Here is a 26,194-nt window from a genome sequence, read left to right as displayed (position 1 = left end):
GCTGAATTGTCCAAAACAAGTATTTAAAATTTGGGGTCCATTGGACCCCAACGGTGAAACTTGCATATTTTTTTCGGTAGACAGAGGGTTAAAACTTATCGTAAAAATACACAGGGTGGCGAAAAACTAGTGTGAACGGTGAACATGGTTGCAAAACGGTAGCTCTAAATACCCATTGTCGGGGTTGCCAGATCCAATTTAGCTAATTTAAGGATTACAGTTAGCTGGGCTGAAGTTAAAGTTATGGTCAGACATACTTTGAAACTGTCTACCAGTCCCTAAAAACGTCGACAATGCCGGCAAAGCCATACAGTGCCGAAGGTTGCCAGATCCGTGTTTTTTGCCCGCAGAACTGGGTTAGTTTTATTTTCCAGTTGCGGGAAAAATTTAGCAGTTGCCAGTTTGAATATGGTTGATTGCTTTAGTTTTGTTTATTTCACATCGAGTTTCATACAATAAATATTATTTATAGTACCTAAAAACATGAGTACCCGTTGCACAAGGATTCTCTGGGTGGAAAAAACTCTGTTGTTTAATTACGAGTGATACATCATACACAACGCCCAAGGCTGCGTTTATTTAGTGTTGATGCTATTACGAAGACAAAAAGCTTATTACTACTAAGTTTAGCTGAGTTCAATTTTGGAAGCAATCTTTGGGGCATCTTCTGTACAGTCAAAGGAGAATCAACTTGCAGGTTCTTTTTCCTACAAAAAACAACAAAGGTCGAAGAAACAATCTTTGCAGAGCGAGAAATAAGTTGTAACATACATGGACGCCAGCTTATGGCAACAGTTGAAAAACACTTGATAATAGAGTCAATTAAAACTTGAGTACATATTAATCAACCAAAACTTTCTTTGGAAAACAATACATTCGCTGGACGAAACACGGTATAATAAAAAACAATATTGAAAAAAAATCTATGGCAGTGCTTGCCAACCTTTTTCAGTTCGCTATCCACTTTTAGTCATTTTTTTATGCGACCCACAATGACATGTTATGACCAATTAAGCCCACGGTTAATTGGCCCATCCGCTTTCTACGGAATGGCCCGTTTCGGTGAGTCCGATCCCTTAACGGGGGATTTTTTCAATTTTTTTTTAAATTATCGGGTACCGTAGCCTAATTATCATTGCCGTTTTAGGGTTAGGGGTTAGAGGTTAGGAACTCACCGAATCGGACTCACCGAATAGTAGCAGACCCCGCTTTCTAAGCCCAATTTGGTTCGGTCAGAAATTACTCCCATCATTCGTGTAATAAAAACAAAACGCTTTGTAAGCTCAAAACCCCGCTTAAAAGCCCAATTTTCGATTGTATTTGCTTGAATTTGTGTACAAAGGCGTCACAATTTACTATAAGTCTTGCTTTGACAATTTCACGCTTCATTGCGCTGCTAACTCAGTTCCTAATACAAATGTTTCGTCATAAACCGTTTAACTTGGAACTCATTTCACGGAGTTGTACAAAATAGGACTCGTTGCTGACACAACTTGCAAAAACCCAATTTTTGGGAAGTTAAAGTTATCGTTGTTTACAATTGTTAACATATTTAGCAACGTATTTATACATATATTCAAGAGTGGCAGTATTTATACATATAGGAGTATTTGGATTGAAAAGGGCAGGTGTGGCGCGTGTTAAAACCACACAAGCTGTGAGCGAAAGATATAGCTTCTCCCTGCCAAGTTAACCTCACCGTCAAGTTTGGTCCAATCAGGTTACACTAACGAGGCTCTGACTTTGGGCGAGTGATCGGCGCCCCAAGAAAAATAGCAGTTCAACCTGCTGCCTTGCAGGAATTGCCTCTTTAGGTAATGGCTAGGTCCTCAGCTTAAAACTGAGGTTAGCGTCAGAAAGCGTCATGAATGGAGTGGTAAACTGGATGCGTTAAAAGAAACCAAAGGTCCTTGCAAAAATATGAATGAAAGAGCAACAGAGAATGCACTGTGTCGCATGAGGGCAGGAAAAGCTGCTGGGCCCAGTGGAATGACTGCCGTTTTGCTGAAACTCATTGGGCAAGAAAGTGTGAAACGACTAGCTAATATAGCAAAGGGTTTGAAGATGCCAGAGAGTTGGAGGAAGAGTGATCCAATACCAATATAGAAGGAAAAAAGTGATACAACATTGTGTGGAAGTTAAAGAAGTGTTAAACTGCTAGAACATGGTAAAGGTGGTCCCATACTTGATTCAAGTGTCGGGTATGAGAAGATAGGGTTCTCATTGTACTAAGCCTTCGGCACAAAGGAGAGTAGGGTGGCCAGTTTCTTTCTCTCGGCCGCCTTTACTTCAGCAACTACGCCCACCCAATTTATTACACCCTGAATTACTTTCATTCCATGCTAGAACATGGAATGAAAGTAATTGAAAAAATATTTGAAGAACGTTTAAGATGGTAGACTTGGACGAAATACAAATGGGATTTGTTCCAGGAAAAGGAACAATCGATGCAATTTTCTCAATACGTCAGTTGATGGACAAGTATGAAGCGGCTGGTAAGAAGTTGGACATGGTATTTGCGGACTTAGAAAAAGCCTTTGTTTGGTTGATTTGATTCTTCTTGCGGGAAAAGAGTTGGCAACAACTCCATGAGACGTAATTGCTGCAATGAATGGGTTCACAAAAGATGCACAGGAATTAGCCAAAGCCTGGTAAGAATAAAATACTCTGAATGCAAACGTTGTCAAGGGAAGGTAAACTAAAAATATAAAGAGACAGCTACTCTAGATGGGGATAAACTGGAAGTGGTTGAAACGTTCTGCTACCTACAAGATGTCCTGAGTATGGATGGAAGAGTGCAAGATTCTATATCAAGAATAAGAGCTGGTTGAAAAAAAATTTAAGAAAGTTTCGGAGATTCTGTGTGGAAAAGTGCTTTACTAAAAAAGATAGGCATTGTTTATAAAACATGCGTGAAGTACAATATGCTACGGAGCTGAAAGATAGGCCATGATTGAAGAAGATTTAAACAGATTGGAAAAAAGAAATGAGTATGCTTCGAATGATGTGCAAAAAAACCCTTGAATGATAGAATTATAAATGAAAGCGCTGGAGAGATGACAGAAGTAGAAAGCATCAGTGAGTTTCTTAGAAGCCATCGTTTGCGGTGGTATGGGCATGTGAAACGTATGTCTGATGACAAGGCGCCAGTGATGGCAAAAAGATTTCTGTCCAGGAGAAGTGGGAAAACCAAAAAAGATGGCTAGAGTTGGTGAGAGACGACATCAGTGCAAGAAACCAGGTCAGAATCAATCATAACAATAGGGAAGCACGGTAAAATCTGGCGAACCCCTGCTAGCAGGGCTAAACGCCAGGTCTCATCTACTGAAGAGACAAACGGATGATGATTAGAAACGGTAGAAACTCGTCCCCCGCTTAATGAGCTTAAAATCGTCTGGCCCGAGGTGGGCTTAATAAGCGGGGACTACTGTATATGAGAAAAAAACAACGTACTATCATGCTATGCACTATCAATGAACACTTGAGCTTGCAAGCCTTGCATATTGGATATTGTCAGACCAAGTCGATGTCTAAGAGGAGACAAGCTCACAGGCAATAAAGCATCAAAAGTCACCGTTTTCAAGGTATTCCTAGCTTTTAACTTAGTTGCAACTACAGCCAAGAGAAATTTGGTTGCGTGCTCTGATAGTAAAGGATATTCCTTGCTTCTATGAATCAAACATGAAGTAAGATCTACTTCTTGATAGTTAAACCTCATGATTGTATTTTTAAGTTTTACGGAAGTGGCACAATCCTGGTTTGGTCAAAAGTTAAACTGCAACTCATTTGACATAACATTAACAAATGCATAAAACGGTATCTTTGCTACTGTTTCTTCGAATTCAATAAGTTTCTAATCTGCCTAGCAGCCTAGATGTAGGAGGGTAGTGAAATCATTAACACGACACAGTGCATAATTTTAATTGTTGAAATTTGTTACTTTGTTGCGTTATTGGTACATAATAATAATGCAACAATTTTTCGCTCTAATAGTAAACAGTAGCATTTAGAAATGCCTCGCAGCCTACCTTAAATAGCTTCGCGATTAGTTTGGGAACCACTGATCTATGGTATTTTAAGTTTCTCTTTCGTACATTCGTTTAATAACTTCTCTACTAAGTTCAACTTGAGTCAACGACTTACCCGAATAAACGAAGTCACGTCATAAACCATACGTATGCAACAGCTCCTGAAGCCTCGAGAATTGAGGGGGAAGATTTTGCAAAAGTTTTTCAAATAAATTCTTCAAAGCTAAAATGTAGAAGAAACTTTAATGTCAAATAACGGATCGATCAATCATTTTGGCTTCATTCCTTCTAGTCTAGGCAATGTTACACTGGAGAAACGTGACATTACAAACGTTAAAAAAGACATATAAAGTCAAGCAACATTATCGGATTCAACATTTTTAACACGCCCACAACAAAAACTACATTCACAAAGATTTGCCAAAAGCGTTTTCAACATAACATAGTGTCAGAAACAAGGAGTTTTTTTTGGCAACGCCTAAATAGTAAAAATACAACAGTTAGAGATTAGATATTCAATCTCTAACCAACAAAAATGTAAGTAAGCAATAAAATTGGCTCAGAAACGCTCTAAATTCAAGGTCAGAACTGGTTGTTGAACATTTATATCGAGCAGGTGGGAAAGCAAGTAAGCCTTTATGGATGGCAGTGCCTTTCTATTTGTTCATTGAAAGCGAATGACCAACGTTAAAAACGTTGGTTAGAAAATTCACATTCTATTGAAACTATTACAAGTCTGGTGTTGATGTGCAAGCGTTAATTTATGACACAGTAAACCATTAAAAGTAGAACCCAATCAATTGAAATTACATTATCACCAAAAGCCAACCAGCCTAGAGCCATGGTTATTGGTTAGGCATACGACACTGGTAAATCTGAGATCGATTCCAGGTTGGGTTATACCAAAAACTTCAAAAACGGTACGGTACCGATTGTGTTCTTTCTTGCATAACGCAGTGAAAATAAGCCGGGTAATATTGTGATAACATCTCAAATCTGATAAAAAATTAAAAATGAGCCCTGTAAAAATAAAACCATAATATTATTATTATCACCAAGAGCCAGACTGTGTGCGACGTAGGCAAAGGCACAATAAGTCCTCTACGCATGAGCGATTCTGCAAAATAAAGATAGTCTCAGAGGGGTAAGCATAATGAATCTAGAACAAAAATACCTTCTTTGTTCTTGCTAGAAAGAAACATGATGGCCATGTCGAACCGTTTCGCCAAGGTAAGGTTGTATAGGAAGTCTGTGATGAACTCTTCATTTCTGGAAGATTTAGAACAATGTGTTAATTAGTATAAAAATAAGGTTGGGATAAACATTGTAACATATCACGATCAACTTCGATGTACGTAACCAACCAAGTAGCCAACTGCACTTAAGTTCTATTGGATACAATAATAAATTAATTACCGGAGTCGTTATCCTCTTCAAAAGCATAACATAACGCAACAGCGTAAGATAATTGTAAAAGTTTTATTTATTTATTTATTACAGTTGCAGTGTTGGACAAAAACACGTTGATAAAACAAGCAAACATAGTTACTGTGATATCGTAGATACCAACTCACCCATCCACGCAGCTAACAAATGCAGTAACTATGTCTAAGAGGAGGTCACTGTCCAGTTGATCTTTGAGTAGGGATGGCAAAGAGGAAGGAAGCAGCAAGAAGAGATATTGAAACAAAGCTTTCGGGTAATGTCTTAATTTACGGACATCTGCTTGGAGTTGGTAACATGTTGAAGGTGAAGGGGGAATTGTGGGAGTGAGAGAAGAGGTTGACTTGAAGTCCGCATCTGACTTTGGTTTATTAATGTCTTCGATCTCATGATTGACAGACGAGGGCTCGGCTTCCTGTATTGACTTTGTCTGAGTATTGCTTTGCGAGAGCGTCGCACCAGTAATAGACGACACAGAAACGTTGGAATCTCTGGTTTGCTTCATATTATCCTCTTCCGGCGCGGACGGTGGTTGAAAAACCTCTGGAGGATGGGAACCTTGCGCGTCTTGACCACCCACTTCTTCTATATGAATCCTTCGCAGAGGCTTCTGCAATAAAACATTCAGCTTCAAAACTAATGTTTCCAAATAAAAAAAAGGAATACAGCAAAATGATAGGAAAAAAATACGCTTCAATTACCATATTGTAAGTAGACGTAATAACTTCAAACTTACTGCACAAAAATTCATTAGGTCATAACTACATCACGTTTCGAATGCTGCCAAAACTATTCTAGCCAACATGAGACAAAGCTCTTTTATCAATAAATATACATCAATCCTGGAAAAATCTATTCTACACCCTAGACCAGGGTTTCCCAAACTTTTTTGGGCCACGGACCACTATTTGTGAAATTTTTTGGGCCACGGACCACTAATTTTTCGCAAACAACTTTTTAACAGCAACTAAGGTGCAACAAGTAAGATTTACGATACTGGATAGCAAAAGCTTTCGAAATCATTTAAGTGGTAAAGACCTGCGACAAATATCTTTGACAGGTTAAGTAGCCTACTGTACAACGTATATGTGTGACTTTTTAATTTCTTGTCATATCGCCACAGACCACCTGTGCAGTCGTCGCGGATAACCAATGGTCCGCGGACCACAGTTTGGAAAATCCTGCCCTAGACCTATCTCCAATCGCACTATTCATTTCAGCAATAAAATGCAGATTAGCTCAGTGTGGTAATCCATCATCGGTTTGAGAGACTTTTAAGGGCCACATAAGCCTACTCAGTATCACAGCCATCTCTAAACCTCCTACATCAAGAATCTGGTTAAAAAGTGGGTGATGTTGGAGGTAACTCTCTCTGGTAAAGACCTTCACTACGCTGTAGAGCAGGCCTGGACAACTTAAAATGGTACAAGGGCACTGGGCAGCAACAAGAAAAACTGTTTTTCGCTGGCCGCTAAGAAACGTTGTTGTAACGCTTCTATAAAGTGACTATCGGATAACAAATACTATCCAGGTGGGAAAAAATGAAATCAAACGTCCCATAGATAACCGCTGAAGGAGCGTACGACACCATCTCATTGTTGTACTGTATAAACGTTAAACCTACTTATTTATCAAAAAAATTAAATATCTTCTGACAGGTGTCAAACCCACAACAATGCTTGATATAAACGACTCGGTTACATGTCTTGTTAATACAAACGAATTTACTTTCACACGAGTCAGTTCATAAACAGCTAATAATCGATTTCAATCAGCTAGCAGCTAGACCATCTTCAGTTAAGCTGAAAGTAAACAGCACAAATAAATAATCAAGCATTGAAGGTGCAAAAGAAAAAATGTTTCACTCTTGCTACTGCAGCATTTGATGTATGCAAAATAGCAGTACTCTTGCTACGTTAAAGAATAGATGAAAATGATTAAAACCGGGTAAGTGAAAAAAAAAACTAAAAATAACACGAAAGAGTATGGTATAAAATTGAGGTCTGCTACTATTCGGTGAGTCCGATTCGGTGAGTTCCCAACCTATAACCCCTAACCCTAAAGCCTGGTCTACACTACAAAATATTTTGAGCTGAGCATGGCTCATTCTTTGTTTATTTAACACAAAGCTTCTCTCGGTAACAGCGCCGCCGTCGGCCTGAAAATGTCTGGTCATCGCGAGCTTTTTTTAAGCTCTGGAGAGATTCGCTTGACCAAGGTTCTGGCGCAAAATTTAGTTTGAGCTCAGGTCTTGACATTTTGTGGAACTTTGGTGGAAAGGCAGTTTCAGTTTTCTGGAAGGATGGTACTCTGTTTCAGTTAATAGGTTAGTTGATGTGTGTAGATAAAAATTAAAAGGTTAGGTTTAAAAACGTCTTACATAGGTCTACTTAGCTGTTAGTTTGGTTAAGGTGGCACTTCACTAGGCTTTTGGTATGATTTAAGTTAGCCTTCCAGCTAGTATGGTAGTCCTACCTCTTAGACTGATTCAAACTATCTTTAGCTGTTGGTCAGGTTCAGGTAGCACTTCACCAGGCTTTTGGTCAAACTTGGGTTGGCCTACCTACTAGCCTTGCATTGATTGCAGGGTTCAACTCTACAAGTTATAGGATAGCTCTAGGTCTACAATACTATTCTGGATTATTTTCAGTTGACATATTACATTGTGTCAGTACAATGATGGATGCGTTTGATTGATAAGTTTGAATCAATTGAAGGCGACTTTCCAGTCAGATGACGTAACCAAGCAGAAAGTGACGTTGTTAGCGCTTGAATGCACATGGTCGCAAGATCAAATTTGCCAGTGTAGACAGTTTTTAGTCACTCGAGGCTGGACAATGGAGGCGTTTGCGCTTTTCGGGCTTGTAGTGTAGACCAGGCTTAAAACGGCAATGATAATAGGCTACGGTACTCAATAATTAAAAAATAAAAATTCAAAAAATCACTGAATAGGGATCGGACTCACCGAATCGGACTCTCCGAATCGGACTCACCGAAACGGGCTATTCCGTAAAATTGTACCATCATAAGACTAACCAAGAAACATCAACAATGCGGAAAATATTGGTTAAATTGACAAAAAGCATAAAGTCTGCGCTTTAACCCGTTAGGCGCCTGTTCTTGCAAATATAGCGACGAATGGAATTATCTCTATCAAAAGATATCTATGAGGTAACCTGACAATCAACTACACAATTTTTTTTTGCTTTTAAAATTGCAAGATGTAAAAGTAGATAAACTAGATATTATCTTACACGTCCTGTAGTGCCGGTTTTTGGGGTGTGCAAACGGTGCGATGGCACAGGGCCCGCAAATTAGGTGCCCTGCAATTTACTCAGAAAATACATTTAATTTTTGTCATTTCCAATGGAATAAATTTAATTCGATTCGCATGCAAGTACCTTTATCCTTAAAGTCAGTTGCAGCTTTAGGGTGAGGCAAGTGCTGAGGTTGTCGGCTGTCACCTCGGGCCCCCTTTACAAGTTTACGTGCTTTTAGGCAACCCACGACATTCACTCGCATTTTGTAGCATTAGATATTTCCAGACGTATTAGGTTTATCTTGTTTGAAGGCCTGAATGATGTTTAGTGTTTCTGTATCTGTGTATTTACCATGTTGATCATGCTTAGATGTTGCAGCGACTGGTATTGTGGGTGATCCATGATAGATTTGTGCATTGTTACTACACTTTAGCAACAAGAATCTTGGCTGGTGCCATAGCATTTTTGCATGCACTTTACATCATTCACTACATAGCCCTAATGAACTAAATGGCATGCTTAGCGTGGACCATATCACAAACCTTAAAATTATTTTATAGCATGTCTTATGTTTTCTATTGCTAATGTAGTCTGTCGAGTAAGTTGATGTCTAACGAATCTGTGTAGAAAATTATTTTAGGTACTATATATTGGCAAAGTAAAAGTTTGAAAATAGTATGCTAAGAAAATGTCTACAAGAAAGCCATACAATTATATGTCTGGAACAGCAAAGCGGAAAGAAAGAAACAAAAGAGTGCAATGGAACGATTTGTGTTGAAAAAGGTGGCTGATGCATCATTAGGAACTGTTAGTAGGCTACCATTTCACAATCAACCCAACACAGCAACATCAAGATATGGGTACCTCCTGAAACGAGCCCGCATAACACGGAGGCAGAAAATTTAGATAAAATTATTTCAACCATTGGTGAACCTGATGTAGTAGAGCAAGATCCAAATGTATCAAATAGCACAGAAACTAGTCAGTATGACATGGAGACACAGGTATTTTGATCCAAAAACATGGCCAAAAATACTGAACCAACAAGACATGGATCAAATAATATCAGCTTGTTATTTCAACTTTAATTTTCCTAGTTCCGAGTTCAGGTGGATTCCAACAATTCAAGCATTTCAAAAAATTAGTTTCGAACAACCTAACATTTCAGTAAATTATTTTTACACATAAGGAGTCCTTGCTGCACAGGTACATTTGGTTGGGTTTGTTTCTTTTGCATTGTTATATTTCATGTTTAAATATTCCCATAAAACAAATGCACACATTTTTTGGAAGTCGAGCATTGTGTTTTTGATGTATTTTCATTCATGCGTTCTATGCATATTGAATGCAACCAAGTAAAAGAAAGCCGATTTTCATAGAACAAATTGAATCATTGTCATAGGGGCCCGCAAAGCATATTCCGTAGAGAGCCCAAACTATCCTAAGACCGGCACTGCGTCCTGCAACTGTACCTACAAAATATATTCAAATGGTAAAACGGCAAAAAAAAACAATTGTTACGTCATAAGTAATGGAATATACAACTAAGCAGTCTCTATAAGAGCTAAAAAAGAAGGGGATGGCAAGGTTTATTTAACAAAGGGTGTGATCATTTTTTGAACATTTATTTTTGCTTTGGTCATTGCTAGCCATTTATTTTCGTGTAAGTTGAGTAAATCGGCGGATGGTTGTTCTGTGAAGGTGACATCGAAGCTATGTTCAAGCTTAGATCTAGTTTGTAAAATGTTGCTGTGGAATTTGGAGTACCTAATGTTGTAATAGGGATGCTTTTGTGTTATACAAGTTTTCAGCGTAGTTTTTTCACATTGTTCAGTGACTTGCCCATCCTTTTTGAGGAAGAATTTATAGTTTGGCCAACATTGCTCCGTACATAGTTTGCATGTAGCAACGTATAAGCCAAAGTTTTCGCAGTTTAAATTTGTTTTAGTGGCATAGTTTTTCCTGAATTGGTGATGAGATTGTTTGTAGTAGAGATCATACTATCGTATTTACCATGATTGCCGCAAAGGGAGCATTTTCCGCAGAGTTGGGATGATCCAATCTTCTTAAGTTAAATCTAGTTAAGTTTGTGTTGAGTGAGAGGCTTTTAAAATTCATAAGCATCTGAATTAGTGTGGTAGGTTTTTTGTACACCATCTTAGTAGTGTGATTTAATTTTCGTTCTTTGTGAGTAATTTGCAGTTTTTTAAGGAAAAAACAAACAATTTTGTCGTTGAATTTATTGTTCATGTTATTCTGTTGTTGTCTTGGTCAAAATTGTTCAGTCCATGTTTTAGCCAATTAAGTTATTTTGGTCGTCATACCTTTGTAGAATCCTGAATAAATGCATTTATCTTTTAATTTTTCCAATTTCATTTCATATAAATGTTGATTTCCATTTAGCCTACGTAGTCTTGTTGCTACTCCAAACACAATACTATTGTAAATGGATGGGGTGGGGGTGGCGAGAAGTTCCATCGATAAAATTTCTATTCAAAGGAGTGGGTTTAACATAATTAGTGCTTCTTATTCTTCTTCGTCGTATGAGCTGTCTTCTTCCGGACTATATATAATATATAGTCGGAAGATAATTAGTGCTGATAAATCCTTTTGGGGAGTGGTTGGAAATAACATAATTAGCGTCTAAAAATTCAATTCCCATGTGTGTTTGGGAAGAATTTTTTTCTACAAAATGTTAGTTTTAAGTTGTTCTATTCAAATGTTGATTTCAGTGCCAACCAATTTGATTTGTGTGTTAATGGCCAAATGAAAAAAAGTGTGTAGTTAGTTGTCAGGTCGCCTTGATAATATATGTTGATGTAGATAATTCCATTCGTCGCTATATTTGCAAGAACACACGCCTTACGGGTTAAAGCGCAGACTTTATCCTTTTTGTCTATTTAAGCAATATTTTGCGTATTATTGATGTTTCCTGGTTAGGCTTATGAATGGCTTGTACGATCATAACTTATGATCGTACAATTTTATACCATTCTTTTTCGTGCCAAATTAGAAGTGGTAAAATATTAAATGCCCTACCTAATGTACAACCAGAAAGTCATTACCGAAAAACAAACCTTTATCTAGACAACAATATAACAAAATTACAACAACGCAGTAAATCCGAAAACAGGTACTTGAGTTAGCTACCCACCTTGGAGCGCAAGTGCAAAGGTTTCTTGATAGGTTGAATTAACCCCAGTTTTTGTTTTGTAGAATTTGGTCGGTCCATCCCGTTTGTTGGTTTCGAGGTGGAGTTCTGGAAAGCGCAACAAAATTCAATACATCACACTTTCTTTGGTCTCAGCATGTGTTTTTCGCGTTTGGGGTTGCAAATCTATTTGGTAGTTACTTGAGTTTTGTAGATTTCAACATAGAGTTCAGCAAAGTTTTAAAATAGCCTTGAACGTTGACGACACTTATGACAGTTACACACGGCAAAGGTTAACTTTTTGTTACGCAAAATTTGCATTTATTTTATTTGAGATTCTTATGTTCAGCAAACAAACAATTTGAGTTGATTTTCACATTCTCCAGAGACCCCACTCCATAAACTTCTAATTATTTTTCAATCTCAAATATGTTCGAAGATAAACTTCTTTGGGAAGACCTTTTGTTAACAGCATTTCAACAAAAACTGTCTTATTTTACCCTTTTTTTAATCTTTTCAAGTTCGGTTTTGGCTTGTTTGTTGTCAGGTTCGAGAGTCAAAACATCTTTGAAATCTGAAGAGAAACATCAATTCAATTAAACAAAAAAAAAGTTAAAAAGCAATTTGACAAGCATTCTTTTATGATTCCACTAAGAATCTTCACCAAAAGTAGAAACGTTGTAACATACACAACACACTCCTTTCATCGCCAGTAATGTAACAAAAAATAAACCAACAGAAAAGTTGACAGAAGTTTTTAATTTACCTCGAATTGCGCTGTCTACTTTCCCCAATGCAACACGTGCTGATCCCCTTCGCAAATAAGCTTTCACATAGGTCGAATCAAGGGATAGCGACAACGTACAGTCTGCCTCGCTCTCTACATATCTATCAAGATAATGATATAAAATTACTCAACATCGTACTATAGATTCGTAGTGAGACACTTAAGGAAGTATCGTTAGGAACATAGTTTGCACCAAAGCTTACCCAATTAACTGCCTGACCTAAAAAAAAAACACTTTAAATAAAAATACCGCACCACCCGCTAGGCTACCAGAAACTCAACAAATCAAAGTTGTTATATATTTCTTTCAATGCAAGAATACCAAACATCAGCGTTGTATAAATTTTTTCGCAAGAAAATTTGGAACAACATGCTACTTAAAATTCCAATATCTTTTTTGCTTCTTTTGAAAAATTCTGTCGTCGCTAATAGCAAACACTGCCGTAAGTCCGAAGCTTTTAAAAATGGGTTCGTGTTTAAGTCTTCTTAAAATTATTCGTATTTTTTTCAAAAAGTGCCGCGTTTGTAGCCTACTATAGCTCCTTAGTCTTTGCAGCATAAATTTTAAAAGTGCAGCAGTGTACAACCACTTCAAGTTTATCAAAATGCCATTTCGAAACCAAAATTTTGGATTAATAAACTTTGTTATTAGTGGCGATATACGAAACACAGAAAGCAAAGCAACAATACTGGGTTCAACATATTTATTTTTGAATAAGCAATAAACACATCATAATGTTGTCATCATGAATAACAATGATAAAATTGAGCCACGTTTACAGAAGAAAATATATATAGCAGTTAGACATGGAATTTAACTAAACTAGCCCAGTAATAGATTCTTTTCACTAACGTAACCTCAACATTACATACAAAAAACAAAAAAACTACACAAAACAGCGCGGAGCAGATCGCATGAGATGGTTACTTGGTTTTACATGTTTGAGGTGCAACAAGGCACACTCTCTGCCAAAGCTCTACAAACAAAAGTAAAAAAATATGTATATATATATATACAAAAAATTCGATTGATATATTTGAAACAGTTCATGCGCTTTTTGTTTTTCTTGTTCACAGTTGAACTATCGCTTTCTTGACTTAAGAATGGCTGTTTTACATGAAGGCCTTGAAAGGTCGCCTTGCAGCTTCCTAATATTGCAATGTATGTGCTATATTACAATTAAGTTCAATGAAATACTGTAACTGATTATTAACTGGCAATTGTGTTATGTTGTTAAATAACTTTTGTAACTAACCTCTGTAACTCTGTAAAACTACTGTAACATTTACAACTGCTGCAAAGGGAAAAAACATATAGCAAGAAGCAACTCGTTGGAAAATTCAATGTTGACTGGGATGATGCAAGGCAAACGAACAAAAGGACGACAAAAATGAAATATTTTGACAATATCAAGAAAATTACGGTAATAAAAAGCATGCCGGAAGCATGCTTCCGAAGCACTAATAAAAACAAAAAACAGAAAAAAATGGAGGCAGTTCATATGGGAGATCACAGCTGATCAAACGTGATCAATCTGTTGAGTGTTGAAGAAGAAGAAGCTTTCATATTGCCACTGCGTAGGTTTGTCCAGTTTGCAAGCTGCTAATTTATAATTAATTAAAAACCTTTGGACTCACTTTTTAATTCGAAGAAAAGCCATTGCTCTGTTTGCTGGGAGAATGGGGTTGGCGGGATCGTACTGCATACCCTTGGTGTAGCATTCAATAGCCTTTTCGAACCGTGACGCCTTAAAATGGTCGTTTCCCTAAACAAATCAATGCAGTTTCATATTTTAACGCTGTAAAACGTAAAATTAGATAGTATGCAACTATGACCATTTCATTCAAGTCTTTAACCGTATCTTGAAAGAACTAAACTTTTAATCGTTGCGGTTGCAACAGCAACGAGAAAAATGCCAAAAGAAAAACAATTTTTCTCTTATGTTCTCGAGGATACACAAACGATGCTCAATATATTTGTAATGAGCGGCAACGATTAATTCAGTTCAGATATATATCATCGCAGGACATCTGTCATTTGAAACATTGTAACCAATTACCAGACATTATATACAATTCTATTAAAACAATATGTGCATGAATGATGTTTTGTTAGAATAAAATTTAAAATTAAATTAAATCAATCAACATAATTATGTGTATTCAAGTAGTTAAGGTTGAGTGTGCAAACTAAGAGGGTTTGCTTAATTAGATGATTAAGATTATTTTATTAAGGACAAAGATTGAACACGCCCTTGAGTTTTCTGACCTATGTGCATTGTGCAATACAGTTTCGACGAGTGGCGTTTATGAGGCGTCAACATAGCAAAGTGGTCCCAGGTCCATCGGATATATTTTTTAAAAATATGGTCCATGGGCCAAAAAAGGTTGAGAATCATTGCCTTAGATGTGAATTAATTTGAAAAAAACTTGAGGTTTTCCGTTACCAATTTGGAACTAGTTTATAGTTTAAAGGGAGGCCGTTTACATTTTCAGAAATTGGCAAAAAAGGACCACGATTATGTCTGAACCTAAACGTCGTGCTTCGAAAATCGTCAAATAGTCTCGCGGTGAGATGTACCCTGCAGTGACAAGTCCCTAGAACAGGTCGGTCATGGTCAATTGTCTCTCGTCAAGTCAGTTACCACAAAAGAGTACACGACATTCTGTCGCGGTTGACCAGTTGCAGGACAACTGACCACGGGCGATCAGTCGCAAGGACATCTCACCACTAGATGACTTGACGCAAATTCCTTACTAGTCCATTCAACGATTCCTTATCATAGCATGCCCGTGGCTTGTTTGACTCGAACCTTGGACATATTATGTTGATAATTGATGTATTTTAGAAATTAGCAACAGAGTAATCTTAAAACTTCTAACTCCATGCCGGTTGGTTGCTAATGTTTTTAAGTATTCAAAAATATAAGCCACTTCCGAATCTAAACCGCAGAAATGATGAGAAATAAAAAGTATGATATATAAGGCCCGTTTAACAATCGATTAAATATGGTATATATATCATCAAAAGTCGAATGTATGTAAAAGTAAAATTTTGACCAAGAAAACAAGCCTGAGCATCTATTATCAATGTGTAGTGGTGTACTTTTGATGAAACATCATATATTATTTATTTGATTGGACAGGATGTCCTGTTCCTGCGACAAAATGTCCTGATCCCGAGTATGATCGATAATTCGACATAATTAACAAAATCTTCTCAAGAGACACAGAAGCCACATAATCTTGAGTAATTTGATTGATACAATAGCAATGCGACAACAAATACGGTATGTACCTTGTTTTTTTCGTTTTCTGAACATTTCATCATGTCCACTTCTATTTGTTGCTGCTTTTTTGCATATTCTTCTACTTCTTTTTCTTCTTCTTTGTGATCAATGTCATCTAGGATTTTGTCCTGGAGTTACAAAAACATCAAATTGGAAACCACAAAACCATAATACAGTGCAACAAATGATCACGTTCTTTATTGTAACAAATAGTTGCAGTTTTATCAAAAACTTCTATGTGGTGGTGCACAGGTGCAAGCTGGTACACTTATTTATGACCATATTGTGAAATGTGTGAACTTGATACTTTCTGTTGTTTGCTGTAAAGAAAATTTCATTTAAAATCCACAAAACTATGGACAGGAAATTGTGAACAACTTGATTCGTTGTTTAATATCGCATTACTTGAATAAAAAAAAAAGAGACAAAGTATGACCACTTAACCCTGACAAAAAAAATTACAAGGCACAAAATGAAGTCAATGTACAATGGAGTGTTGCAGGTGCACCCGTGGCATGCGAGTAGGCCATGGTGCAGGTGCACCCTAAAAAATTCAACTTGATTCGATCACACGTTTACTTTTTTTTCTTGTGATTTTTGTGTAAACAGTAAACACCCCTCAGAAAAAATTTCAGGCAAATCCGATGATATTTACCAGGGCAATATGATTATTTCTGATCGTATTCCTAGGCATTCCCTTTCGTCAAAACGTTTTAAAGAATAGGCTACAAAAGTAAACAGTTCAAACTTAGATATGTGTTGGGTTGCAAATTAGTCCATCTAAATACAAGCAATGAGAATAATAAGGATACAATATACAGCCTAAGAAGTCTACTTTTTTCCTAAATATCAGTTTTTGGATGCCTAAATTTACTTGAGGGTGTGATACATGATTGAACACACATGCAAGAAATATTTAACAATAAAAACAATAGATACATTTTTCAGTGAATTAAGGAATTACTATTTGTGTTCTCGTGATACCGGTAAAGCCTAGCAAATATTAGTATACTGTAATAGGCTAAGGAAAATCAATCATATTGTTGAAAAGCACTCAAGATGTAATAATAATGGTATCACATTATATTTGGCTAGAGTTTATTCCAATTGAAGGAACCAGCACCTGGACTTGATTTTTCGTTTTCTCTGATTGGGCAGTGACCAGACAGTGTCCATCATTTTCAACAACCTGCAAGATGTTCTGCAAATTGCCTGCTATTCTTGCAACATCTAAAAAATCATGATCTAATTTGGCACCTCGCTCCGCTCCATCCTTTACTACGGAAAGACTGGCAACTACATCATTTGCAGCTCGGAACTGAGCATTGGATGGCCAATCTTTAGCAGGCAGGTCTAAAAATCTAATGTTTATTTTCAGAAGATGAAAATAGGACCATAAACCTTGACCAACAAATTCAGAGAGATCTTCATTCTCAGGCATTTGAGAAAATGGTGGCTTACCATTATGTTGAAGGCTGAAAGGCCATATCATTTTCTGTAAATACCTTTGTTAACACTTAACAGACTTCAATTTGCTAACCATTTTAACCTTTATGGGAAGTGGAACCATAGGCGCCTAACCCGTGGGGGCCAGGCCCCCACGCATATTTCTGCATGGGAGCAACTTTTTATGCTGCATTGATACATAAAACAATAGAATAATAGATGAACTAGCGATCGGCAGCAGGAAAACATTTTTAAATGCAAACCGCAACAGCTTCGCGATAAATAATCACTAGAACGAGTAGCAATGCTACAACCCCACCTCAGACAAAAAAATCTGTCATTTTTACATTGATTCAACGTCTGCAGACGTTGAATCAATGTAAAATGACTAATTTTGCTGCCTGAGACATAGCAAAAATCTACCATTTTGCGTCGATTCAATGTCATCAGATGTTGAATGCACCCAAAAACAACATAATTTGCTACGTTGACGCAGCGTGCGTTTAGCTTAATGCGCTTGCAAACAGACTCGATGTCGCTTTCGAAAGTCGAAACCTCTGCACTGCAGTGAATTGTCGCGGCAGTGAATCGCTGTCTGAAGTCTGGGCCCGAGGTAACCACTAACCAACGCAACAAGGGCTGGTACAAACCGCATTGCGCACACGCGGCATAATCAACGCAACAATGGACTCGCACAAACTGCATGGCGCACACACGACCGTTGCCATAGAAACCCGATCAAAGGCGAGGAATATGCGCATCTTTTGTTTCATCTGCAACACGGGCGTATCACAGCGAATTGAAACTTGAAAGCAGGTCAGCCATAAGTTGCGATATTGTAGTGAAAAGGGAGCAATGTCAAGTCGAAAACTTAATCAAACGTCTCTTCGTAACTATTTTTCAAGGGCTGTTTACGGTGTCAGCAACTTTTAAATTTATTCAATGTGACGTGCTGTTGAATTGATGTAAACATGAATGATTTTGCTTTCAACAGGTACATTTTCAAGCGTATGATCAAGTTAGTATTTTCATTCCATTTACAGACAATACCTTTTAGTAAACCTTTTCGTCTCTTGTTTCATGCTAATAAATCTAGTTCGTTGCTAAACTTTATGTTATGCTCAGCTTAAAGAGTCGCAGTCCATCAACCGCTAGCCAACGCAGACGCATAGCATGTGTTTTGGTGGAGTTTTGTTTATAATAATTAACGGTAGGTCGAACGTAGCGATAACTCCGAGTGTGACGACATAATTACGTCATCCATCTGCGTGACATTTCGCTGAATTTACGTTGCTGCTGATGAAACACGCTTTCGCCCCCACGGCCAAAAAAATAGTTAGGCGTCTATGAGTGGAACCCTGCTGCTGAAGTGAACAACCCTAACATGACAAGTTCTTCTGTAAGTTACCATAAATGGTTTGAAAAGGCAGCATCAGCACAGACTTTGTCTACTTTTCTATATTCATACAAAGTTTTAAACAGTAGCAAGTCATTCAATGGAGCACTGGAGAAAACAGGTGCTGTAGTCCACCATTGAATATAGCAAAATACAGCGAACTGTACAAAACGATTCAACTTCTTCAATTTCTGAAAAGTAAAAACAGCACCTTTTGGCAATTCCTCTCTAATTTTGGTTGCCAGAAGGCCTTCTTAATTGCATACAACAATTTGGCCATCTAGCATTCCAGCAAACTTTGTGACACGTTTCTGGGTTATTGAAGCTTTCACCTTTGCCATTACTTTGGTATATAAGAACTAGTGTAACAAGTTCTTTCCAGTCACCCGGTGTAAACTTTTGTTTAAGCAACATTTTACACAGCTCTGTGATTGCATTTTTCATATCAGCCAACTGCTCATCAATTCGAGGAAAATCTAATCCAGAAATATCCGCATGAGTAAGCTTGTCAAAGTTTTCCTTGAATTTTTCTAACATTGTAACTGCAACTTCAACTTTTAAGGCATCTCACACATGTTTTAACCAAACTTCTCCAATGTGGTGCCGGCATGCAAACCACAACAATTTTCTCCTAAGCGACTCTTGAACAGCTACACAACCATCCGTCTTAAGCCCTGTATTGGCTGAAATAGTATCAAAAACCATACGGTACCACAAGGAGAGTCGGTGCAGTTCCAATTTTCCAACAGCTTCACTGTTGCATTATCAATGAGAGTTCCAGCCTCTCCAGCTTTCACTTGTGTGGGATTGTGGGAAAGCTGGCACACCAAGCAGTTTTGTCCCACCAATGCCAGATAGCAAAGTTGGAAATCGTTCTTCCTGTTCAACACTTGTGTTAAGAGTATCCATCAATTTACCATTTCAGTGAAGCGGGCCAACTCCTGGAGCTTTCCAATTATCCTTGATTTTTTGTGCAAGACAATTTGAAGCTTCAACTTTGTATCAATAGGCAGTTGATCAATGTAAGTTTACAGAATCAATATTTTCTTCCCACACATTTATGATTGTAGTTAGTGTTGCAGACAGTGCTGTTGGCCCTGTTGGGGTTATCTTGTTTCTTGTGGAAATAAAAACTACTTGAGAGTTTAGGACATCATGAGAAACAAAGATGTTTGTTCCTGTTTTCACAACACGTTTTGTGTTTATGTGACCTCTTTCCAGTTGACATAGAACAAATTAGAACAGTAACATCTTCCGCATCAGTATGTTCATCCAGGGGCGCCGGAACGATTTTTGACCGGGAAGCAGGATTATGAAAAAAGGGTACTTTTGTTGCTGAAAGGCCAATTTTTTTTAAAAGTTTTAACATAAGATATAGCGATAATACTCATCTATCAGCTCATTATCGAGTAATGATACAAGTGTCCGGCATAAAAAGAACAATGGCAGGAAAAGGCATCATGCTGTGTTACAATAATGTAACGTACTCCTACTGTGATAATACAAAATTTTGTGTCGTATATAAATATTATTTTGAGGTAAAAATGAAAGATTATAATTAGGCTAAAAGCGAAATGCAGAAATTGTTATAAATCAAATTGTGCAGTAGCTTACATGACCTTAAAAGGGCACCATTGCCCCCCATCCACAGAAAAATTGAGGACAGGGGGGCATCTGTCCCCCTGCCCCCCGCTTCCGCGCCCCTGTGTTCATCTTCACTTGAACGTGACAATTGAGCATTTAAGCAAATGTTGCGTCTAATTTTTGTCTCCCTCTTGCCAATGAACTGATGTCTGAATAGTCATCATAAAATATCCTCATCAATTGCAGCAGTTTCAAATGGTCATTTTTTCATTTTGCTTTGTTCCATCTTGGCAAGAATATTTCTTGGCCAAAATTGCATAGTACCGTAGTGGTTGTTCTTGAGCTCTTTAATCAAAAGATGATCTTCTCTTCTATCCGGGTTAATTTTCCTTACGCTTTCATATCCCTTGAATAAAGCTAGTACTTTTTCTGCTATTTCGTGCTCCTGGATTGTTTTTATTCGTGACTTTTGATAATGGGTAGTATTTCTTTTACAAGATTTGCTACAAAGCGATACGTTTTTTCTGTTTTGTTTATCTTCTCGTTTCATTTTTTTCTAAAAAGGCCATGTACAGGAGAATCACTCGTAAATGAGTTGGAAGTTTAGTTCCATGTATCTGAAGGAGTGAAGGTGTTCAATGCCAGGCATTTCAGGATAATCAAACAAATGTCAGTACTTCTTGTTGCTATATTATACTTTTTATAAAGATCTTAGCATAAACTTATAATATTTAATATTATATGATAATTGATAACATAATCTGGAACCAATAAAACAAGTTTAAATTAGCTGAAACAGAGATATATGGAGTGTAAAATATAAACCAATTTATTAATAACTCAAAATATCATTCAAGTAGGAGAAAATGAGGTCAAAACGGAAATAGGAGTATTTTATTTTAAGATATTTTTCTGATTTAATTACAGGGTCATCAATTAACGTTAGAAGAGATCCAATTCAAAAACTGGCAAAGGAGGCGAATGTGGCCTATGGAACCATGTTCACAGTTCTCAAGAAGGATTTAAAGATGAGCCCATTCAAACACATGAAGAAACTGTTGCTAGATGCCAATACAATTGAGAAACGTTTCTTCAGAGCCAGAATTCTGCTCTCACACATAGAAAGAGGAGGCACGCTGCCAAACCTTGTGTTCAGTGATGAAAAGAAATTTGATGTTCAGCATCATTTTAACAGTCAGAATGATTGTGTTTGGTCAAGAGATGGTGACGTGGAACCCCAGGTAGTCACTCGGAGACAAGGGGCAGCATCAGTGATGGTGTGGGTCGCAATGAACATATCAGGGAGGAGTCCATTGATTTTTGTGGACCAAGGAGTGAAATTGAACCAAGAAAACTACCGAAATGATATTCTTGAGGGTTCATTGTTGCCTTGGGCAAAGAAACACTTCAAAAACGTAATTGGTCATTACAACAAGATTCTGCCCCTTCACATGGAGCTAAGAGAATGCAAAACTGGTTTCAGCCAATGCACCGTTCTTCATTTCCAAAGAATGGCCTCCTTCATCCCCAGACCTGAACCCCCTAGACCAGAGGTGACGAACCTGCGGCCCGTCAAAAAATTTTGTGCGGCCCGCAAAACAACTTGACAATCTCAAATGGTCATCTGTTTTCAGCAGCACGAACCTATGCGAACAGTTCTTTTATAAAATGCACTTTACAAAAAGTCGTTACAGGTCGAGGCTGACAGATGAAAATCTTAGCATGCAGTTGAGAGTTGCCACATCGCCTGTTCGACCTAATATTGAACGCTTAGTCAAGCAAAAAAATTTCCAAAAATCCCACTAAGCAAAAAAATTCAATGTTATTTTTTAATATTTTATGCTTCAATGTTGCATTAGATAGCTTCAGCTGTATGATTCGCATGGGCTTTTGTTTGTTGTTTGAAAAAGAAATTTTATTAACTGATTTGTTGTTTCGGAGCATAATGGTCGAAACATTTAGTCAACTTGAGCAAAAAGGATAGAGCCAAAAAAAGAAGAAATCATACTCATATGAAAGCAAACGCTTCGAAAATTAAATTGTCTTCATTATCAGTGCAAGTACTGTTGCTCTATCCTTTTTGCTCAAGTTGATTTGTTTTTATTTTTTACTGTTGTATGTTTCGATTCTGCGTAAGATAGTTTTAACTGTATGGGTTTTATTTCTTTCATCTGCCGTTTGTTACTTTTCATGAATAATACCTTGAGTCGCTTCTAAAGGATTTCATAGTAGGTTACGATTAAAAAGTTGTGTGGCCCGATAACTCATGTGGAATTGACAAAGTGGCCCGCGACCGCAAAAAGGTTCGTCACCCCTGCCCTACACTTTGGCATCTCATCTTACCTGGAGAACAAGGTTTTGACTAAACACCACCAAAGTTTGGAAGCGCAGAAGGTTAATCTGAAAAAAGAATGGTTCAAAATACCTCAAAAAGTTATTCGTGACTCTTGCAGGTTCTTTTCGAAGCGTCTCCGATTTGTTATTAACGCAAATGGCGAACACATTGAGTAAAACTATTTTCTCCTAAACATTTATTTATTTGACAATAATATTATATGTTTAATTGTTTATTACTCAAAAATTGTCTACCATTTGTTAAATACAGTTGTCTGAAGTTGTAACCTTAATTATTGACAACCCTGTCTTATAGCCTAACATTCTTTTTTATTAATCTTATTATTTTTATTTCACAATGACACTTAATTGAAACTTAGTAATCATTAAAACTGGATGTTCTACGCATCTTTTCTTCAAAACGTTTTGACAGGAGGGCATTTCTAGGATTAAAAATGATCATATTGCACTGCTAGAGGTAAACCTCATCCGATTAGCCTGAATATTTTTCTGAGGGATTTTTACACAAAATCACCACAGGAAAAAAGGTGAGAGCTGTTTTCAAACACCCCGAGGCGCCTGCAATACCCTAATGTACAAATGTACAATATACATGAACAACATACCACATCCAATTTGTCCCATGATTTAAAGTCATATGATCTAATTCTTTTTGGTTTTTCCTTGGTTTTTGCTTCAATTGACTTCTTTGTCTTTGTTGTCTTAGTATTTCGAATTGGAGCAAGTAGCTGTTTCTGCAAATAATTTCAGTGCTTGATAACATGTGAAACGGACAATCAAAGCTGTGTGAATATACACCACAAAATAAATGAGAGAGTTAAGCAATTTAATGAAAGTACATTTAAATTTATAAATAATGATGCAATTATGACAACTAGATTTTATTTTCATTCATACAGTAGGCTACTAAAATAATCATAAAATATAATCTTATAATACACCAAATCTATATACCTACAACAATAAATCAAACATTAAAGAATGCAAAAAACAAACTTCATGAATCTGCTGTAATAACGTTGAAACACATAGTCATAAGCCTACACAAAGTGTATATTATTCCCTTGCAATACGAGGAACAAGATAAATTAACTCGTATAGATATCAAAGTGTAGAATTGCATTTGATAACATTAGATTGCAAAAATTGTCTGGACCCAGTGTAAGTCCCATTTTGCGTTATCGCATAAAAATTACCAGCTATTAAAGTAAGTCCTTCTACTGGGGCTGATGTTGCAGGTAGCCTTAAACATATGGACAATGACATACAAACATTTGGTGAAATTATAATTGATCCAACTCTGATATTCACTATCATATATTTTGAGGCATATACAGTAATAAACTATTAGTATTACTGAATGATATTACATCCTTGACAAATGAAAATCATACAATCTTCTTTTTGTCTGAGCACTAAAAGAGCATGCAAAAATAAACTTGTAAAAATCATATTTGTCAGAGTGACATTGTCCTAACAGATTGCATATTATACTAGCCTAAGCTATCACCTCCTGTTTAGGTTTTATATTAGTAAAGGTTTTATCTTGTTTTTTGATATCAGATTCCCATGTATCCAAGCCTCGTAAATAGTCATTCAGTTCAACAGCATTTTCCCGAACTTGCATCTGCATTTTCAACATCTTCTCTGGCATACTCATGGTGAAATTAAGTATCCTTGCAACAATATTTCTACTTGCATATATATATACCTATCTTAAATTATGGCTTTAACAAGAACCAAGTGCAAGTTTAAAATAAAATATTGCCTGCAATGAAGTGATATTGTATAATATACTGTATCTTAACTTCCTGTAAAATTAACACTCTACAGGGTTCGATCTTAGCACTGGTCCTCTAGCCAATGTCTAGTGCAAGTTCCCCTAGTGCTAGTGCAAAATGACGAGTACTACCATAGTCTTATGAGAATGATAAATATAAAAACACACCCAGTCTTGAAAAAGTGACGTGCAACACATCAAGTGGCTACCTGTATTATTATTGACAGTTGACAGACATTATGGTGTAGTGTAGTTGTGTGGATTTGCAAGACACTTAACAGGAAAACATAACACAATACTATAACAGGGACACAACTTTAAACACAAATTAACCCAGGGTTGCTAATTGTAACTGTTTTATAGCCAAAACTTGCACTTGCAGCTGCAAAATGTGTGCATAAAAAAAAACATAAATCGTTAGTGCTTGAAAGTGTTGCAGCATTTTTGATGTGTTCTTGCTCGAACTCCAGAATTACATACTTTAAGCTGGCGCTGCGTATAGCTGCAGCAGCTGAAGCCAATTTTGGTTGATCAATTTTACAAAGCACATGTGATAAAGAGACCCAGAAAATATCTTCATGAGAAGGCCAATAAAAATATTTAGAAGGTCCACAAGGACGAAGAAAGTTGATTTGAAGATCACTTTCATAAGAATCAATCTCAACTACAAGTCCAATCCACCAGCGAGAATCGTAGACACAGCAAACGTAGCTCATCATGAATATATCTGGAGCATTGAAAGTAGATGTACTGCCTAAAAAGTTGTAACTTCCACAAAAATTTAAATCATCTGACACACGTTTGAATTTGAGCATTCCAACTGAATCAGACTCAAAATGATGAAATGATCTTGTTCCATGCACAGTGCTAGCTGCAGAGTATCTTACTTGCAAAAAATCTCTTGTGTTTTGGAGTGTTTCCTTGGAAATTAAAAAAAAATTACACTTGTAATTTCTTCTTCACAAAATGAATAAACTGCTTCTGTTGAAAGAATTTGGTTGTTTGTTGGTCGCTTGAGACTTTCTTGGGCCAGTTTTCGTTTGATCATTCCACCCACTCCATCACAGGGAGACTTGCAATGACTTGTGGCAAAAAATGACCAAGAAGCTTCAAAGTTGAAATCTTGAAAGTGATGTGTTAAGTTGAAAAAATTCTTGAAATTTTTGTACTGCCGCTGCAGCCATCTGAAAAGTATTCCAAACGTTTGATTGAAGGAAAATTTCCTTTGATGTACTTTGTTAGAATTTGTTGCAAAGCATAGACAAAGCCAGTGTCATGATTGAGATCTTTGGAGATGAAACAGAAACAGTAAGGTTTCAATGATTGGTCATTTTGATCATTAATATAAACAACAACAGGATGCAGAGTGCATTGATCTTTATTCCAATGGTAGCCTTGTACCTCATCCTGAACAACAAAGGAATAATTTTCAAAAAAATCTCCAAGGACGATTGCAGTTTCAAATTGAATGGATTCTTTTCTATTTTTCAAATATTGAGCCTGGCTTTTAGCAATGAAAGAATGAGCAGTTAACTTGTCCAGTTTTGATACAGCCAATTCAATAAATTCATCAGTGGGAATTGTCAGAGTATCCAATGATGTCCGGTCGACTGAGCACTATTGCTTGAATTTTATTTCAGACGTTTCCTGCAAGCATTCGAGTTGCTTCAATTT

At 37.0% G+C, this 26,194-nt stretch overlaps 1 protein-coding gene across 1 annotated transcript; it reads right to left on the bottom strand.

The window, feature by feature from the left end:
• Nucleotides 1-547: 547 nt before the first annotated feature.
• LOC145766913 (RNA polymerase II-associated protein 3-like) lies at nucleotides 548-26,194 on the bottom strand. The gene is made up of 11 exons (XM_082578620.1): nucleotides 24,251-26,194; nucleotides 23,346-23,474; nucleotides 15,968-16,087; nucleotides 14,308-14,435; nucleotides 12,649-12,770; nucleotides 12,383-12,456; nucleotides 11,886-11,990; nucleotides 5,603-6,081; nucleotides 5,203-5,297; nucleotides 4,144-4,251; nucleotides 548-707 (listed from the first exon to the last, which is right to left on the bottom strand). The coding sequence occupies exons 1-10, from the start codon at nucleotides 24,398-24,400 to the stop codon at nucleotides 4,163-4,165; spliced, it is 1,491 nt and encodes a 496-aa protein (XP_082434746.1). The 5' UTR covers nucleotides 24,401-26,194; the 3' UTR covers nucleotides 548-707; nucleotides 4,144-4,162.

This window comes from Aplidium turbinatum, chromosome 3 (genome assembly GCF_918807975.1).
Source record: "Aplidium turbinatum chromosome 3, kaAplTurb1.1, whole genome shotgun sequence".
NCBI classification, from domain to species: Eukaryota; Metazoa; Chordata; class Ascidiacea; order Aplousobranchia; family Polyclinidae; genus Aplidium; species Aplidium turbinatum.
The sequence above is the reverse complement of the archived record's forward strand: the minus strand, read 5'-3'. Positions and strand labels throughout refer to the sequence as shown.

What these genes read in the sequence shown, in the direction of transcription:
- LOC145766913 (XM_082578620.1), bottom strand. Translation starts at nt 24,400, where the DNA reads ATGAGTATGCCAGAGAAGATGTTGAAAATGCAGATGCAAGTTCGGGAA. An exon ending in GCTTTTCTTCGAATTAAAAA is followed by an intron (nt 12,771 to 14,307) that starts GTGAGTCCAAAG and finishes TTATCTTGATAG; the next exon opens with ATATGTAGAGAGCGAGGCAG. An exon ending in TTCTAGCAAGAACAAAGAAG is followed by an intron (nt 4,252 to 5,202) that starts GTATTTTTGTTC and finishes TCTACATTTTAG; the next exon opens with CTTTGAAGAATTTATTTGAA.